Source organism: Vigna angularis, chromosome 7, assembly GCF_016808095.1.
Source record: "Vigna angularis cultivar LongXiaoDou No.4 chromosome 7, ASM1680809v1, whole genome shotgun sequence".
Classification (NCBI taxonomy): Eukaryota; Viridiplantae; Streptophyta; class Magnoliopsida; order Fabales; family Fabaceae; genus Vigna; species Vigna angularis.
In genome coordinates, this window is record NC_068976.1 from 22,632,597 (window position 1) to 22,651,036 (window position 18,440).

General features: G+C 33.6%; 2 protein-coding genes across 2 annotated transcripts; both read right to left on the minus strand.

The window, feature by feature from the left end:
- Window positions 1–3,372: 3,372 nt before the first annotated feature.
- Window positions 3,373–11,485, minus strand: LOC108338096 (T-complex protein 1 subunit eta). Its single transcript, XM_017574800.2, has 14 exons — window positions 11,339–11,485; window positions 10,994–11,254; window positions 10,673–10,798; window positions 10,085–10,288; window positions 8,404–8,573; window positions 8,179–8,314; window positions 7,710–7,826; window positions 7,503–7,622; window positions 7,307–7,405; window positions 7,133–7,222; window positions 6,730–6,817; window positions 6,533–6,621; window positions 6,373–6,447; window positions 3,373–3,763 (listed from the first exon to the last, which is right to left on the minus strand). Exons 1-14 carry the CDS (start codon window positions 11,351–11,353, stop codon window positions 3,671–3,673), a joined length of 1,683 nt encoding a protein of 560 aa, XP_017430289.1. The 5' UTR covers window positions 11,354–11,485; the 3' UTR covers window positions 3,373–3,670.
- Window positions 11,486–13,384: 1,899 nt separating this feature from the next.
- On the minus strand, window positions 13,385–16,608 carry LOC108338409 (3-hydroxy-3-methylglutaryl-coenzyme A reductase 1). The gene is made up of 4 exons (XM_017575273.2): window positions 15,497–16,608; window positions 14,806–14,987; window positions 13,939–14,285; window positions 13,385–13,845 (listed from the first exon to the last, which is right to left on the minus strand). The coding sequence occupies exons 1-4, from the start codon at window positions 16,426–16,428 to the stop codon at window positions 13,603–13,605; spliced, it is 1,704 nt and encodes a 567-aa protein (XP_017430762.1). The 5' UTR covers window positions 16,429–16,608; the 3' UTR covers window positions 13,385–13,602.
- Between the last annotated feature and the right edge of the window lie 1,832 nt (window positions 16,609–18,440).

Sequence of the window (18,440 nt, forward strand, 5' to 3'; positions counted from 1 at the left end):
CATTCTCATAATAACTATTAGAAGTACTAAATTTTATATTCTGTAATTGATTTCTTATTTCAAATTATTAAATAAAACTAATTAATTATAGTATAATAGAATATTTAATATTCAAAATAACTACTTTTTTAAATAATTAAAAACAATTGCAAACCACACACTTACTTTATACAACTAAATAGTATTACAAATTTCTTTTTACTAAAATATTATAAAGATGTTTTATTTTGTTGTCAATTCTAATACAATTATGTCTTATATTGCACACACCAATTATTAGAAAATTATATATAATTAGTAATATCAAAATAACCCCAAAGAGAGATAATAACATATTAAATTAATTTAATATTTACACTGCTTTTACAGTTCTTAAAAAGAATCACTGTTTTGTTTTCTCGACTTCTAAAATATCACTCAATCTGTTTTTAATTATTTAAAATTAAAAATAATTCATAAATTTATTATCTAAAATTTTTGGATCAAAAATAATATTAATATTTTATGTGCAAATTAAACTTATGTTTTATTTTGTTTTTTCTTTCTAAAATCTTTTCTCAAAATCACTCTAAGATATATTATAAAAAGAAAATTAATTTCTTAAAAATTTATAAAACAAAGAAAATTTTAAATAGACTTAAAGTACTAAAGAATCACAATGTTATAGTGTTTCAATTATTTAACTAACACATTAAATAATCTATTTTTAACTTTCGATTAGAACACATAACATAAATGTATGTTTATTTTTATGACATTTAAAATGAAAACATTTTGAGTGAGTAGCACGACGAGATTGAATCCTATGGACGAATACAATTGTAGTCTGCACAAGGTTTATGAGTTTTTTTTTACTTATTATTTATGTTATGAGCATGATTTCTTGAGAATAAAATGAAAAATAAAATCATTTATATTTTATTTCTTTTTCAATAGCTTTCTAAGAAAATAAAGAAGTCTTATTTTTTTTTTAAATTAAGAGCTTCAATTACAGAAAATCTTCTCTTAAATTTCAATTAGGATAATTTTAGATAGAAAGTTAATTTCTGACTTATAACCTAAAAAAAAGTGAAATTAAATATTTAAATTTAAATTTATAAAATGATCCTTTAATTATATACTTAGAGAATCTAACTCAATTAATATTGTCATTTTGCTTTTGTTTCTTGATTCTAGTCCTATAAAAATTTCAATTTATTTTTCATAATAATTATTTTTGTAACAAATTAGGAGTTAATTATATTTTTTTCTTGTATTCAAAATGAACTTCTAAAAAAAAGCTCATGGGTTGGCCCTGGCCCACAAGGCTTTTGAAGAAATTTTGGTCATGTGGGCTTTTTCTACAAGGGGCTTTTTGGTCCTGTGGATTTTTCCGACCCCAACCCACGTGGGTTAGGGCCAAACCATGTAAGGGGAGCCAAATTGACGGGTCTAACTGTTATGAAGGTGTAATCTTTTTATATATTATGATCCTATATTATGAAGGAGTGATGTAGGGTATTATTATTATGTCTGTTTTATGAAAAGAAATTTCTTACATTGTCGTTTCTTTTGATATTTTTTTGTGTTTTGATTGTTCTTTTGTCTTAATAGAACTCATAATATATAAAAACCAATTATTTATATATATCTTTGATATTGAATTTCACTGTAGGCATACACTTGTAATAGTATTTATACTTTATAGAATCATAAACATAGATGTTATCATCCTATCACTCACAAAATTAGTTCTCTTGGTGCTTATGACCAAAAGAGTCCAATGGCTAACACCTCCATTCTCTCTCCCCACTATTCCTTTCTATATGACTTTAATAGTTTACCTCCTTATTGAATAATGCATACACTAATATCATTACCATAAAGAATTTTTCCTTTAAATTTTATCAACATCATCACCTTACTTGTCTATAACCATAATCATCACCACAAAATTTAATAAACAAACATACATCAGTTTAATTCCGTATATTTAAAATAATTGAGTCTCAATATTTTTAAACTACTATCATTTCTAAAATGTCATTTTATTACTGTTAATTAACTAGTTAGTTAATCATATTTAGTTAATTACGATAAATTAACTATTAGCGGATGAACCTAAAATGATAAAAATAGTTAGGTCCAAACTTGAGTTTGAGGAGCTGAAAATGAACAAGAAGAAACATGCTAAGTAATATAAAGTATAATGATAAGCTCGTATAAGTTTAAGTGATTGTTCAAAGAAAAAAGTTTTAATAAGATACCAACCTTCATATATAGAACAACATCAAGAATATGCTCCAATCTTACATTTTTTATGTAATAATATAAAATAATAAATAATTGTTAGTTCAACACTTATATTTTATGTTAATATTTATACAAGATCACATATTTAAATTAAGTATCAAATAAGTTAATTAGTATGAACACAAGACAAGAAAATAAATTATGAGTATTAAATGTAGATAAATAGATAAACAATGTAAATAAATTAAAGAATTTGACTGAATATTTTGAATTTTAAATGAGTTGATATATATAAACTCATATTTAAAATTTAAAATTTAAAATTCAACAGACGTAATTAAATAAAAAAAAATGTAAACAGACAAACATCATGGACGATTTGTTATCTAGTGACAGTATTTACCCCAGAAGAAATTGGAGTGTATAGAAAAAGTGGAAGATGATTGGATCACTTACAGCCAAGAAGCACCCATCAAGGCAGCGTTTGACACTTCCTGTCCAACACGGATCAAAGGAAAGGCCTGTTGTGCTTAATTACAAGAAGAGTCTGAAAGACTATACTAGTGGAAACTCAGAAACCTTAACTGTTGTATTCAAGGACTTGGGATATGTTGGCAAGATTTCTCTCCTTTCAGAAAATATAAAGAAAAAAAAAATACTTACAAGGTCTGGAAATGTGTTAATATAAAAATTTCTTCATAAATTATGTTTGACACTAGAAATCATCAATAATTTTAGTCTCTAATGTTTATGGTATGTCAATTTGATTTTTAAATTTCCCAATGATAAATCATTTGAATCCCTGCTTTTACAAGTCAATCTAATCCGTTGCGTATCAGTCAGTAGCATTTATTACAAACTCGATGGTTTAACTCTAGTTACTAACAACTTTTAATAATTTAATGTTAGTTTGTTGTTTTAACATATTCATAAAACAGTTGTCTTAACAACTCCAAGCCGTTGCAAATACAAGATTTGCCCGTGCCTTGAGCGATCGAAATTTCACCCTTTACCAACTACCATAAACAAAGATAAGGTTTTTTTAGCATGTGCCACATTCTCACTCCTCTGTTGACTTTCATAGACGTAAGAAAAAAAAAATGAAATCACGTGTTTATAAACATACAAAATAATAAATAGTTGACTGAAAAATGAATAACAAGATGCAAAATTTCACACGAAGCTCAAGTCCCATCATCTGCCATGCAATAATTATCCCTCCCAAAGTATAAAATGGTCGTGAGACTACTGCTCAAACATTGCTACTTGAAAATCCTAGTTTGATCAGATGATGTTACCAGGATCTCCATTACATTTTCATTTCATGGCTTGTAGGTTCAAAAATCGGCATGCTTCTAGTAGAAACAAGCATTCCTAATCCGTAAATTAGACAATGCACAAGACACTCAATCCGTAATATAATAGAATGCATTCCTAATCATCTTCGCATCCCTCGTCCGCGTCCACGGAATCCTCCTCCACGACCTCTGCCCATGGCACTGGCAGCGGCGTCTCCTTGTGCACTCTCAGACTACATATGTTAAATAGATAAAATCAACATCAGCTGCATAAAGGACAGTGGCCATAATAAAACAAGCAATGGAAAAAAATTTAAAACCTGGTTACATTAAGAAAAATAAAGGTAGAGTAAGTAGACATGGCGATATAATTATGCAAATTAATATAAAATTCTAAAAAGTCACAAGATGAGATCCCATCCCAGTAGACCAATTGTAAGAGTATCAATCAAAATTGTCCACAAGCTTTCCCACTGTATGTGCAGAATTCTTGATGTGCAGAGGATTTGTACAAGGAATTCTATATGTGCAGAAAATTATTAAGAACCATTACCTTGAAAAGTACAAAATCCTTGACCGATTTGAGAGTGAATTAATAGGATGCCTTCCTCCTCTTGATGATAAAGTCCCTTTCTCCATTTTGTTTCCTAATGATCCTCTCTTTCATACATCTCCCCGAGTGTTTGGTTGTGTATGTTTTGTTCATGACATGTCTCCAGGTCTAGACAAACTCTCCGCTCGCGCTCTCAAATGTGTCTTCTTAGCCTATTCTCGATTTCAAAAAGGATATCGGTGTTACTCTCCTGAAACTAAGAAGTATTACATGTCTGTCAATGTCACATTCTTTGAACAGACTCCTTACTTCTCTCCATCTGTTCAGGATGTTTCTATCCTCCAACAGGTCCTTCCTATTCCAATGACTGAGTCAAATAGCTCCACTGTCTCTGTCATTCCAAGTCTTGATCACAATCCTTCTAAACCTGTTTCTCCACATACTGAGATCATCCCACACAGGGCCCCAATGGATAGTCCACCTCCCCAAGACAATGGTGAATCTCCTACTTCAGATTCTTCTCCCTCGTCACCTCCTCCCACGTCTCCTGGTGCAAATGATTCAACATGGCCTATTTCCCTCAGAAAAGGTACTCGTTCCACTCGAAACCCTCATCCCATTTATAATTTTCTAAGCTATCATCGATTGTCGCCCTCCTATTTTTCTTTTTTATCCTTAGTGTCCTCTGTTGTTATACCCAAGAATGTGAAAGAAGCACTTGAGTCAATTACCCATGAATTTTGACCTTCCATAGACTGAGAAACACAGGTTGTTGTTGTATTGGGAGATTGAGATGGTTGTGCCAAGCTGTTAGACTTTAACCTTAAATACTCTTGATATTCATCCTCAGAAAACATAGAAGTGGAAGTTTCAGTCTTCGAAGTATTGGCAGTTTTGGAAGGGAAACCATGTAAGGAGTAGCAATTCTCTTGAGTATGACCCATCCTTTTACAGTATGTGCATTGAGGACGTCCTCGACCTCCTCGTCCTCCTCCTCTAGTGCCACGTCCTCCTCTTCCTCATGTGGCAACCATGACATATGGTTCCACTAGTTCATACGCTTCTTGAGTTTGAGGTACCAGGACACGCAGAAGGCGAGTGGTCAATGTTTCCATAGAGGGGACCTCATAACTAGTTAGAAGTTGATCTCTTAGATGATCAAAATCGGGATGTAGGGCACGAAGGATCAACACCATGTAAAATTTGTCTAGTTTCTTTTTGATATCCTCTAATGGATCTACTTCCAAAAACATCCTAAGTTCTTCGACAGCAGATTGGGCTTCAGCCATGAAGAACACCATATCATGGTCTGCCATTTTAAGAGATGCACGCTTGTTCGTAGTGTCATAGAGACGTTGAATATCGTTGGCATAAATGCTTTGGGCTTTCTTCCTAAAGGAGTGACAAGTTTTGAAAGCCCTCAAAGATACAAGAAGTTTGGGTTCCACTAATTGCCATAACAGGGCACACAACTAGAAATCTACTTGTTTCCACTGATCAGCTTTTTCAGTAGGCACATGGCTTCCATCTCGCTCAAGGTGGTCATAATGCCCTAGGCCAAGGAACCACATTTCAACGGCAGCAGACCATGATAGATAATTTTTTCCATTTAGCTTCTTGGAGGTAATTGATGGACTTCCAGGGAAGGAAAGAGTACTGCCAGACGCCATTTCTGAAGAAGACGAATAGTACTAGCGAGGAACAAGAAAACCCTAAGGGTTTAGACGAAGGAAACTGTGATAGTGATGGACGACGGTGGCCGGCAACAGCGAGCGGTAGACGGCAACGGACGACGGTGGTCGACGACGGACGACGGTGGCCGACGGTGGACGGTGGCCGACGGCGGGCAGCGGGGGACGATGGCCGGCGACGAAGAACTGTGGCGCCAGACAGATATATATTACGAGACAGAAACCAGAGCGGGATCGACCCGCTCTGATACCAACTTAAGATTGAAACTGTAAAATAATTCTAGAGGGCTTTATTGATCCCTCTCACAATCTTCTATTTATAAGAATAAATTGATACACAAGTACATGATAAATAGGGTAACCCTAGACACAATATAATAATGATAAATAGGGTAACCCTTGACACACTATAATGATGATAAAATAGGATAAATATCCTAACACTTTATGTGCAGAAAATTATTAAGAACCATTACCCTTGAAAAGTACAAAATCCTTGACCGATTTGAGAGTGAATTAAAATGTACTTATAGTACTGATAATAGTAAGAGATGAATAATTCATTCAAATAAGTTAAGAACGCAAGTTAAGACATTACCTTGGGGTTTTTAATTGTTTCATCCACACTTAAGATAAGGCAAGCAGCCTCTGTTGCAGCATTTATAGCATTGATCTGCAAATTTATTAACCAATTTAAACACCACACATAAAACATCAGAATCAGCTTATAAAATTATATAAATCAATGAGACAGATACCTTCACTATTGCAGGCTCCCAGACAAAGTTGGCAAAAGAGTCAGCAATGCCACCAGTAGCTATGTCCACCCCATAAGGTGCCCCCTCACCTGTAACAAGCGGAAAAATAAGTATATGCCAGCATGCACGCAAGTAATTGTACAATACATATATGTAACCTAGCATGCTTCATTCACACAAAAAGATGGCAACCCAACCAGAAGGAAGTGCATGTTTCTGCCTTAGTTTATTCAGCACATCAGTTGCATCAAATCCAGCATTGTCGCATAGTTGTCTAGGTATAACCTGCAATAATAACGCAACTTTCTGCATTAAAAAACAAAGTAACCATACACCTTGAATGTTAGAACATGATCTGTACCCTTCCAAAACTGGGACGCTTTCTCATACAAAAACTACCAGACATTTTTGAATCGTATTAACACAAAATTAGGTGGGTTGGGGGATCTAAACAAAGCTGAGAAGTTATTGAAGTATATCATATTGTCACAAAACAAAATATGTTTTAACAGGAGTTGCCTTGCGTTACTAACAAAGTTCTAGAATAATAGTAAACACAAAGACAGCTATGGATTTGGCTCAAATTACAAAAACATTTACCTCAAGAGCTTTTGCGTAAGAGTTAATGAAAAGCTGAGACTTCCCAGCGATAGTTCGTGCATGCTGCCTCAGGTACCGGCTTATCTCCATCTAGCAATGAGAACAACATTTTAAATTGAAATACGTTGACTAATATAATCCACTGATATCTACCAACAAATTTAAGACACATACATCTATAGCACCTCCCCCAGCAACCACAGTTGAATTTTTCAAAGCCCTCCTCACAATCATGATTGCATCGTGCAAACTTCGCTCTGCTTCCTCTATGAACTGTAGGAAAATAGGTAAAATCAAATATCAAATAAAATCCTTTGAGTAGCATGAGTTCAACGTGTTTCATAAACAGTTATCACAAGATATAACAGACCTGATCTGCTCCACCACGAAGAACTATGGTGGCTGTTTGGCCAGATGGACATCCATTGAAAATATTGAACCTCTCATTTCCAACCTGCCTTTCCTCAAAAACCTCACAAGTTCCAAGGATCTTAAAGCAAATAAAGCACAAGTTCAGCAATAATAAATGAAATTACAGAAAGATCAAATCAAAACAGTCATACAAATAATGTGCAACCTCCTCAATAATGTTATTAACAGATGTTTGTACGGTTCCACCAGTTGCAGCAGCCACCCTTTTTAGATCTTCTTCAGTTACACGACCAGCACAGAAAATGTCTCTATCTGCAAAATACTGTTTCAAGGACAAATTATTTTAAAAAGAACTAAAAAATGATATCCCTGAAAGGCTTTACCAAACACAGTAAAGAAATAATTATAAACCATAATTACAAACAATTAGTAATGACGTCAATCTAAACATTATGTGAATAACAAAAACCAAGTTAATAAGAATATAAAATCAAAGCATAAACAAAAGTGCATTACTACACAAGAGACAATGCATGAAATGTATCAGGAAACTATCATGGGAGGAGGTAGCACACACCACAGATTGCACATTATTCAATAGAAAAGTTTAATATTCTACGGAGTTTAGAAAAATCATAGTTAAGAAAAATTGAATTAAGAGAAAAAATTAAAACCTGGGTAGCTAGATCACCAATGGCCAATCGTGAAAGAACCACTTTGGCCCCACTGTTGACACATTTGTCTAACTTGTCATAGATGATATTCCATTCTGCATCAACTATTGACTGATATTGCGAAGGATCTGACAACCTGTAGAGAACAACAAAAAATAGTCTCATTTAATCCTTCCTAAGATCCCAGGTCAGCTTTGTGAAAAAACGAATTTTAAAATAAAACACCTTATTTCAGCATTTTCTTTCTCAGACTTTAGCTCCAATTCAACGTTTAACAATAGAATTTTTGGATTGAGAAACTTCTTGGGTTGTTGCTCAAACCCAGCATATGAAAACGTCTTTTTGAAGGCAACACCATTTACAAGAAATGAGTCCCGCATGGTACCACCAGGAACCTGTAGAAGAAAACCCGAGTCTCAAACCATTGATTTTAAACATAAGTTTCCACATAACAAAGTTGACTTGCATGGAATTAAATGTTTACCACAAACTAAATTCCGCATGACAGTAAAACTCCTTGATTTTCATCTCTAACCACTTTAGTTAATTGATTTATTCCACTTTGTATTAAAATCATTTCAGTTATCAGTTATGAAATACAAATGCACACATTGAAAACTCCAAAAGCAATACTGAACAAGAGTGGAAGGCTGATAAATATAATTTCAACAATATGAAAACTAGGAAGCTAAATTGGAGTTATGATATTGCTTTACTCTTAATACTCATTCCATAATAATTTTCTTAACAGAGTATTGCACCACAATTAAGTAAACTAATCATTCTCCTAAAGAAAAGACAATTCATCTATTAATTGAATCAACAATTCATCTATTAAAGAAAAGAAATTTACTTAATTTTACAATTATGAAGATTAAAGTTAATGAGCACTAATGTCAATCTGAAGGGAAACAAGATTGATAAGAAATAACAAATGTTTCTTGATATTTTTATGTGACAAAATAGGTTGAAACCAAAAAAAGAATAAAAAATCCGTACATGATAATGTTGATATAATAATAGGAAGCAAAGAACAATCCCTTTTAAAGGCCAAGAAGATTCACTAATACTTAAGTTGACAGTAAAGGGAAAACATAGTAATAACAATAACCTTGAAGTATAAGTCTTCCGAACAACACAAATAAGGAAAAACAAAAAAAGAAGTAAATCAGGATAAATGCATTTCAAAATTCTCTGCATGATTCAGTCAACAATAGAAAATTTATTATTACCCTATGAACAAATGGAGACTGTGAATATATGACTTTATAGCAAGATCTTAATGTAACCTGCTTGTATGTATTCGAATGACTAGTGCTTGGATAACCTAACACAAAAATCCTAAAATCCGGGCTTAGGGAAAACAACAGCCGAAAAAGACTAACTAGAACTATAGAAACATACACACAGATACAAAAAGCGAAAGGATACCCATACTATTTCCAATAGCATTGTCAGTTTTCTTATTTTTAAATCAGGATAAATGCATTTCAAAATTCTCTGCATGATTCAGTCAACAATAGAAAATTTATTATTACCCTATGAACAAATGGAGACTGTGAATATATGACTTTATAGCAAGATCTTAATGTAACCTGCTTGTATGTATTCGAATGACTAGTGCTTGGATAACCTAACACAAAAATCCTAAAATCCGGGCTTAGGGAAAACAACAGCCGAAAAAGACTAACTAGAACTATAGAAACATACACACAGATACAAAAAGCGAAAGGATACCCATACTATTTCCAATAGCATTGTCAGTTTTCTTATTTTTAATACAGTACCTTTTGTTTAAGAGTGCCTTTAGGCGCCCTTTTTAGAATTTTTGTTTTCCATTAAACTCTCCTCTATTAAGAAACACATCACACGGTCACCAATGTAAAAGGGAGAGTGCAGCACGTACCTTCTTTATTCCAATCATGTTCAACCTGTCATCGTTCCCAATTGCAATTACAGCATCCACAACCATGGATGCAAAGAATTCTTTCTCTCCCCCAATAAGCTTTGAAGAAAGTGTGGTAGAAGCACACTTTGCAAGCAAGCTTTTCTTTTCTTCCAGACTTTTCCCCTCAATGCTAACAGCTAGCTCTTTAATCTTTTCAATTGCCTGTATCAATAATTAAAAAAGACAAATACTATGTGACCAAATTCGTGATATACTTCGACTTCCGGTATTCAACATTAAGACAAAATTCAAACAAAAACTGAGGCGCTGTTTAGATAAATTTTTCCACAAACACTTGTTAGAGAAGTAAAAAGAGAAAGGAAGGAAGGAATCAAACATTTCTCACGAGCATATATAAACTTACGCAAATCTGAACTTCAGAAAAATTACACTATAGAACTTTTACAAAAAGCTAAGTATTTAATCGATTTAACTTATAACAAAGGCTCAATTTATTTTACCATCTTAGTTTCCTCTATAAAGGCTTAAAGATAAAGTTATTCAAACATTAAAAAAAATAATCATATTCGAGAGAGAGATCTGTACCAAGGTACTTGCAGCCCTGTAGCTCCGTATCAAATTTTGAGAGTGAACGCCATCTTCAATGAAAGGCTTGGCCTCCCTTAAAAACTCAGCTGCGAGCAACACGACAGTGGTGGTTCCATCGCCAACCTTTTCACATTCAAAAAAAGAACATTAGAATAACAATACATCATTTACTTACAAACAAGCAATTCCAATACCACAATTTCAAACATCTGAATTAAGCCAAAAGAAAAACCAGAAGATCTTAACTGCGGAAACGAGAGAATAAAAATCTAAGGCATTGCATGAGATCGAATGGAAAGGGAAGCGTTAGAAGTTTACCTCGGAGTCCTGAGACTTAGCGATGTCGACAAGGATTTTTGCGGCAGGGTGGACGATGTCAAGGAGCTTCATGATGGTAGCTCCATCGTTGGAGATGGTAACAGCTCCCTTGTCATCATGGATGAGTTTGTCCATGCCGCGAGGGCCGAGGGTGGTGCGGACGACGTCGGCGACGGCGGTGCAAGCATTGATGTTACTCACCAGCTGTGGCTTCCCTTGCGAAGTGTCCGTGCCTTCCTTCAGTAGAATGATCTGAGGTTGCTGTTTGATCCACCATTTCCAGACTTAGGTTAAGTTACAAAAACACGCAAAAAGAGAACAAAGAGAGCGAGAGAGTGAACATACCAGCATCGCTGACATGGTTGAAGATGCAGAAAAAAGAGAGAGAACTAGGGTTTAAGTTTTGAAGTTGGAAGTGGGACGAGAAGCAGCAGTTTCTGGCTCCTACTCTCTCTCACACACAGCGACGTTAGCTTTCTCTAGAAATGGTTGGTTACCTATTTCGAAGCCAAATTTCAATTTTATCATAACTTGGGCCAAGGCCCATATACACCTAGCAACTAATTTTTACAAGGTTTTTCATCCAGTACCCCCGTTATTTCTTGGCACACCTTCCGAATTTTTAAAATCACATCTTAAACTTTCGGATTAGTTGTCCTAAAATATTTCCAGACTAAGTTCTTTAAGATTTCAAGAACATGATTCAATAGAATTTTTGAAATGGGATTTTCAGAACTTATGAAATCTATTTTAAATCAAATATTTTAAAATAAAATTTCCTAAACAAACTTTTTAGAACATTTTTTTTCTACTATGCTTTCTCTTTTTTCTTCCTTTTTTGTAATATTTTTCCTCCCTTCTTCTACCTTAACAAAGATTGTGATGCAGTACTGGTGGAGGGCGTTTTAGTCTTTTCGATGTTAACATGAAAGTGCAGTTAGTAATAATAAGGTGCGGGAAGAAAAACAACTTCTAATCATCGTGTATCGACCAAATATGTTATTACCAATTATATTTGGTGTAAGTGATTATTATATTTTATTGGACATTTATTAAATCATGTGTAGTGACAACATTACATATATTTTGTCTTATATTTTTCTAGGGTCTAAACTTGGGCTAGGCTCGACCAGCCCGTTAACACAATATAGACCAAACAATATAATAAAAAAGGTTCAATAAAGCTTAAAACACAAAATTACAAAATTTGCCATCATACACCTTTTATAAATAGGAGATCAAAAGAAGATTAGAAGAGGAAAGAAATAAAGGAGAAGTAATTATTTGAATTGAGGAAAAGAAAAAGGAAAAGGTAATAAGTAAAAAGATTGTGTTCTATTTAGAAAATAACTTTTAAAATTGTTATCATGTAAGAAATAGTTTTAAAAATATAAGTTAGAGTTAAAAGAAAATTAAAATTATGACAAACTTAAAAAAATAATAACAATATGTTAAAATAAATAACTTTACAAATTATTCATAATTAATTATATACCAATCTTTCTTTCATAAATCTTCTCAATTTTAGACGGAAAGTTTGGGGAGAATATTTTGTTTGTTTTACCTATTTACTCTATCTTCTTTTATGAATTATAATACATTTACTCCTTTCTTTGTGTAGAAACAAAAATATGGAGTGAAGTGAATATTATTTTTCTTATGTAAACTACGGACATGATTAGTTTTTAAAGTGTGAAAATCATTCAAGTAAATTTTACCACTTTCAACGAACCAATTTAGAACTTTATTAAACAAGAAGTTCATGTTATATATAACATAGACTAAAAAAAATAACCGAGTGATGATTCTTATGCTTCATTAACTGAAAACACATGTTGCTAATGTATGCCTCAAACACCAATGTTAAAAACATTTTAAGAAGTTAGAACAACAAATAAATTGACAAAAATATATTATTTCTAGTCTCTATCGTGCACATAAACTAAAACATACCAGTACCCTTTACAAAAATCTAATGTAAAATTCTGTCAACTTCAACAAGACCTTCTCCAAAATAGTTATCGAGATAATTATATTCTCACAATAATACAGTTAAATAGACATAACAAACATTGAATAGATTAATACTAAACAATGGAATCTCAATGTTCCTATACACAATACTAAGAAAACTATAAAATTATTTGCTGGTGAGTTTAATACTACTACCAATTTAATTCTTATGAGGTGGTTGAAAGGAAAGGAAAGGAAATGGTATATATAGAAGTGTTGTTAAATGATGAGAAGTAATTGGTGAAATCTAATTGATAGCACTGGCGGACAAGAATTCCACATTTATGCATTGGCTTCATGAGAGAAATTGCGTGAAGGATAAGCTAAGCATATTATACAGGGGGGGAGAATTGCGATACCACATGACAGATGCCTTGGTTTGCTAAAACAAGAGATTCAATAATGCAATGAAAAGTGTCCAGTAAAGGAAGGACCCAGAGGGAGAGGGAACAGGTAGAGAAGAAATCTACTTTCCCCTCTCCAAATATAATAAAAGATTCTACAGACAGCGATACAAAGCTAATCATGGACAGCAACAGCCTAATCTAATTTTATTCTAGACTCCACAATTGATGTCTACAACAACGTCCACCACATCAAGATGATATTTTGGTTACATCTTTGCTTGATCTGTTGTATTTCATGTGGCTGTTGACTAACTGCCCCGCTGCAATGGCAGACATCAGAGACAGCTCTCCGGCTAAAACAGATCCAGCAACAATGGCGGCCAAAAGTCTTGAGTTTGATCCTGGTGACTCCTTGCTCGCACCCTTCACACCAAGTAAATTCAAGCAAGCAGACTGGGATGCAAGTTGAGTTCCACCCCCAACAGTACCCACCTGAGAGGAAAATTGAAGAATAAACCTTAGCTATTAACTAAATTGGAAAATTGGGTAACGTGTAAGAAAGGATGGGACGGGATGCCAAATCACCTCAATGGAAGGCATGGTCACCGAGATGTGAAGGTCCCTCCCATCATTAACGGCTTCCATCATGGTTATGCAATGGGAACTCTCAATATTTTGTGCTGGATCTTGTCCAGTGGCTATAAAGACTGCAGAAACAATGTTACTAGCATGGGCATTGAATCCACCAAGAGCACCAGCAATAGCGGAACCAGTAAGGTTTTTAAGCATGTTAAGCTCCACCAGGGCAGACACGTTGGTCTTCAATACCTTCTTCACCACTTCTTCTTTAATAATTGCTTCACAAACAACTGATTTCCCACGTCCCTCGATCCAATTTACTGCAGATGGCTTCTTATCCGAACAATAATTTCCTAAAGGATCAAATCAGAACACAACCATCACATTTTTCGTATTAATTTTCCCAGTAAAACAATTTCACCATGCCGTGATTATCGGCATAACAACCAGATCAATATAAAGGATAAAGTCAGAACACAGTCATCACACTTTCGGTCTAATACTCCCTTTTAAAACAATTTCAGCGCCCTGATTATAGCCACCAAATTGAATAGCCAAACAAATAGATAAATATAAAGGATCGAGTCAAAATAGTGATATCATTATAGGATACCAGTCTAGTGTTCAAATTGACAATACCTACAATATGTGTGTGCGTGCATGAATGTAAAAGCTAAGACGTCAAAGATGGTAGGGGAAGAAATAAGATAATGTAACTGGACCCACTTCACGATGAAAGAAACCAGTACGGAAAAGAAAGAAGCCAAATAAACGATGTGTAATAGCATATAAAGAAACACCGTTGGTGACATCGTCCGATTTAACAGAAGAAAGAAATATAATTCATCAAAACGGGAAAGATAAAGAAATTACCAGAAATGCCAATAACATCCATGTCAGGGAAATCATTCTGAAGAAAGTCAAGAACGTTTTGCACCCCTTTGGAAACCATGTTCATACCCATGGCATCACCCGTGCTACAGGTGAATCTCAAATAAACGTTCTTTCCAGCCATAGCACACTGAATACCTTGCAGCCTGGCAAATCTACTCGACCTGAAACCATTAAACCAAACACCAAAACTCAGCACAAATAAATAAATCTCCCACACTCAAATAAACGACATCCAAGTTCTAGTCATCTATACTAAAAAATTTCCTCCACTCATCCCACTCCCCAATTATCATAAACTTTTAATGGAAAACCACATCTCGCCTAACATTTAAAAAAATCAACCTAAATATCATTCCCTAAACTACAGAAATTCATTTAGTATGCAGGTAATAGCAAATCTCAGTGTAAATTTTTCTTATTCAACACAAACACTATTTAAAATTACTTCAACTCATAATTAATTTTGGACTCAATAAATTCTTTATGTGCAACCAACCGTATATATTAATATTCATTTAAAATCAGTTAACTGGATATCGACATTTCAACAAATTTTTCGATGATCCGATGAATCCAAACATGCAATTAAAGTGGACACCGACTACGGAATGATAAATTCTAAAATCATGATCACGAACCCAAACTCCCTCTAGAGAGTACCAAAACAAACCTGTTGAAAACAACGGAAAGGGTATCAAAATTGAGAGGATCCTCCAAGAAGAACTTCAACTGTGCAGCCCTCTTAGCAGTGGAGAACCTGACAACAGGGGCCCTTGACATGCAATCCCTCAAAACAACACTGCTGGCCCCACCAGATGCATATATAGCTTTGCACCCTCGATTGGTGCTGGCAACAAGGCACCCCTCCGTGGTGGCCATCGGCACCGTGTACTCGAACCCGTCCAGCAGCAACGGGCCCGCCACCCCCACAGGAATCTGCACGTATCCTACCGGCATTTCGCAGCACTGCCCCAAAATCGAGTCGTAATCGAACCCGTCCAGCGGCAGCCCCTCCAGCGACCGCCCCGTCATCCTCTGCAGAGCCGCGCGCCGAATCGCCGCCGCACGGCGACAGTCTCCAAGGCGAGACTCGAGCGCATAGGACGGCGTAACGCCGTTCACAACGGAGCGGACAATGTCCTCATCGTCTTGGGAGATCAACGAGCACTCAACAGGGGGCAATTTGGTAATTGACGTAGAGGGCGAGGGCCTGGGCGAGGATTCCGAAACAGCTTCATCGACGTCCCACGCGTCGTTCGAGGCGCGTGTGATGAAGGACTGGACGAAGTCGATGCCGAAAAAGCCGAGGAGGTAGATGAATGAGGCAATGAGGGAGAAAATCGCGGCAATCTCGGAGAGCGTGACTACGTGCAGAGGTGTGTGGCTGCGGATCTTGTCGCGCCACCGGTGCAGGAGGAAGTATGCGACGGAGAAGAAGAGAGTGAAGAAGATGGCGTTGGTGAGGTATAGTGGCAGAGGGAGCGCGTCGGAGGCCTTAGGAGAGGACGCTGATGATGTGGGAGAGGAATCCCTCTTCCCGCGGTTGGGATGGTGAATAACTCCGTCGTGGGCGGTGGGCGGCACGCGGTGGCGGAGGTCCATTGCGCGTGCGAAGAGGGTTGAGGAAAGAACGGTGAATGAATGAGTGAATAAATGGTTAAGGCATGTGATGTGTTATGTGTGACAGCGAAGAACGACGAGTGTTCAACGGAGTGACCGGACCCAACAGCGTCGTCATTTGCTGTTGTTTTGTTTTTATTAAGCGCTTTTCTTCTAACTTTTTCTACTTTCCGGAACGGCCACAGACACATAATTATAAAACTTTATTAAAAAAATTAATTATTTTTTTTAAATGGTAACCGTATGTTAAATAAATTATTAAAGTAACTTTTTAATTGAAATTGAATCTTTTTGAAGTTTCTAACCCGATGGGTCCATTGAAAGTAAATTACCAGTTCGCTAAATCATTTAATTCATAAACAATTTCATTGACTGCATCTCTCCATTGCAATAGAGTAAAATAAAGATTGAATTGTTTAATAATAAAGTTGTATAATTAAAGTGAACTATTATTCTTTTATTAAGTATGTCCAAAGATTATAAATAGGAAAAAAAATGTTTCACTAGGGTTGATGATTTCCATAAAACTTTTTTAATTAAAACTTTTTTGTCTAAGCTTAAAATAATTTGGGTGTACCTCTTAAATATACTTTAACTAAGTGATTAATTTGATCGAGATCACAGTAAAATTTTAAATTCGCAATAAATGTAATCACTTATCTTCTTATCTTTAACATGAATTTATAGGTTTTCAGATGAATTTATAATTAACGAATTTTTAATCATGATTTATTAGCTAATAAACAACATTTACCGATAATCTTAATTAGATAATACTTAATGATATTGATAATTTAGACCTCTAAGTCCTTTCATTGATATTAACTATATGAACTTTCTTCATGTCATACGATTCACAAAAATAACTTGACATGTGTTTTATTTTTTCACACATTCTATTACTTCCGTCAGCTTGTCACCCAAGCGAGCAATAATCTTCTCATATTAATTATTACAATATAATAAAAAATAATACTAAAAAAATTTTACTAGTGTTTTTGTCATTTGATATTTCTGTAATACTAATTATTTTTTCTATATTACTATTTTTTATGATATTTCATTACATAATTAATCAATAAAATTAAATTTAAAAAATATATTTTAGCTTTAGTAGGTAAAATACTATCATTTAAAATAAAAATATTAATATTTATTTTAAAGAGTTGATTTTTAAATAAATAGTTATTTTTTACACACATTTTAATCATCATTAAAAAAATTTCTAACATATATTTTACATATTTATTATGTTAAAAAATGACTTAAATTTAAAGTATTACTTTTTTATATATTCTTTTTTATTTTATGATTTATAAACACTTAGTTATTTAATAAAAGTAAATTTAGAAAAATATATTTTACTTTTATTTCTTAATGTAATATTATTTAAAAAATAATATATGTTTATCGATAATAAAATATAAAAATAACTATGATGAAATAATTTTGTCTTAAAAAATTCATTATTAAAAAAATATTATCATTTTAATATTAAATAATAATTTAAATATTTTTTATTAAATATTTTATTTTTTAAGTATGTAAAAATATAATTAAGGTTATCTAATAAAATTTATAATTAATGATATTTACATAAAACTTAGTATAAGGTTTTAAAAATAATTACGTTTAAAACAGAATAAATTAAAATATTATATTAAATAATTTTTTTTAATGGTTTAAAACATATTTGTAATAAAAAAAGTTATATTTTTAATATTATAATTTTTATTTTACTTTTTAAACTTTTTTTTTATTTTTAAAATTTTGTAATTTTTTTTCGGTGAGTCAATACTCTTTCGTTTTCATATTCATAAATCAATTCCAATCTATATAAACAAACAAGAATGAAATACACCTTTTTTATATCATAAACAATACGTAGTCTCAAACAAAAACGATTATAATCTAATTTAATGTGTATTTATAAAATAATCAAGAGTTTGTGATAGTCAATGTCAATAATAATGAATTCAAAGTTATGTAGTGAT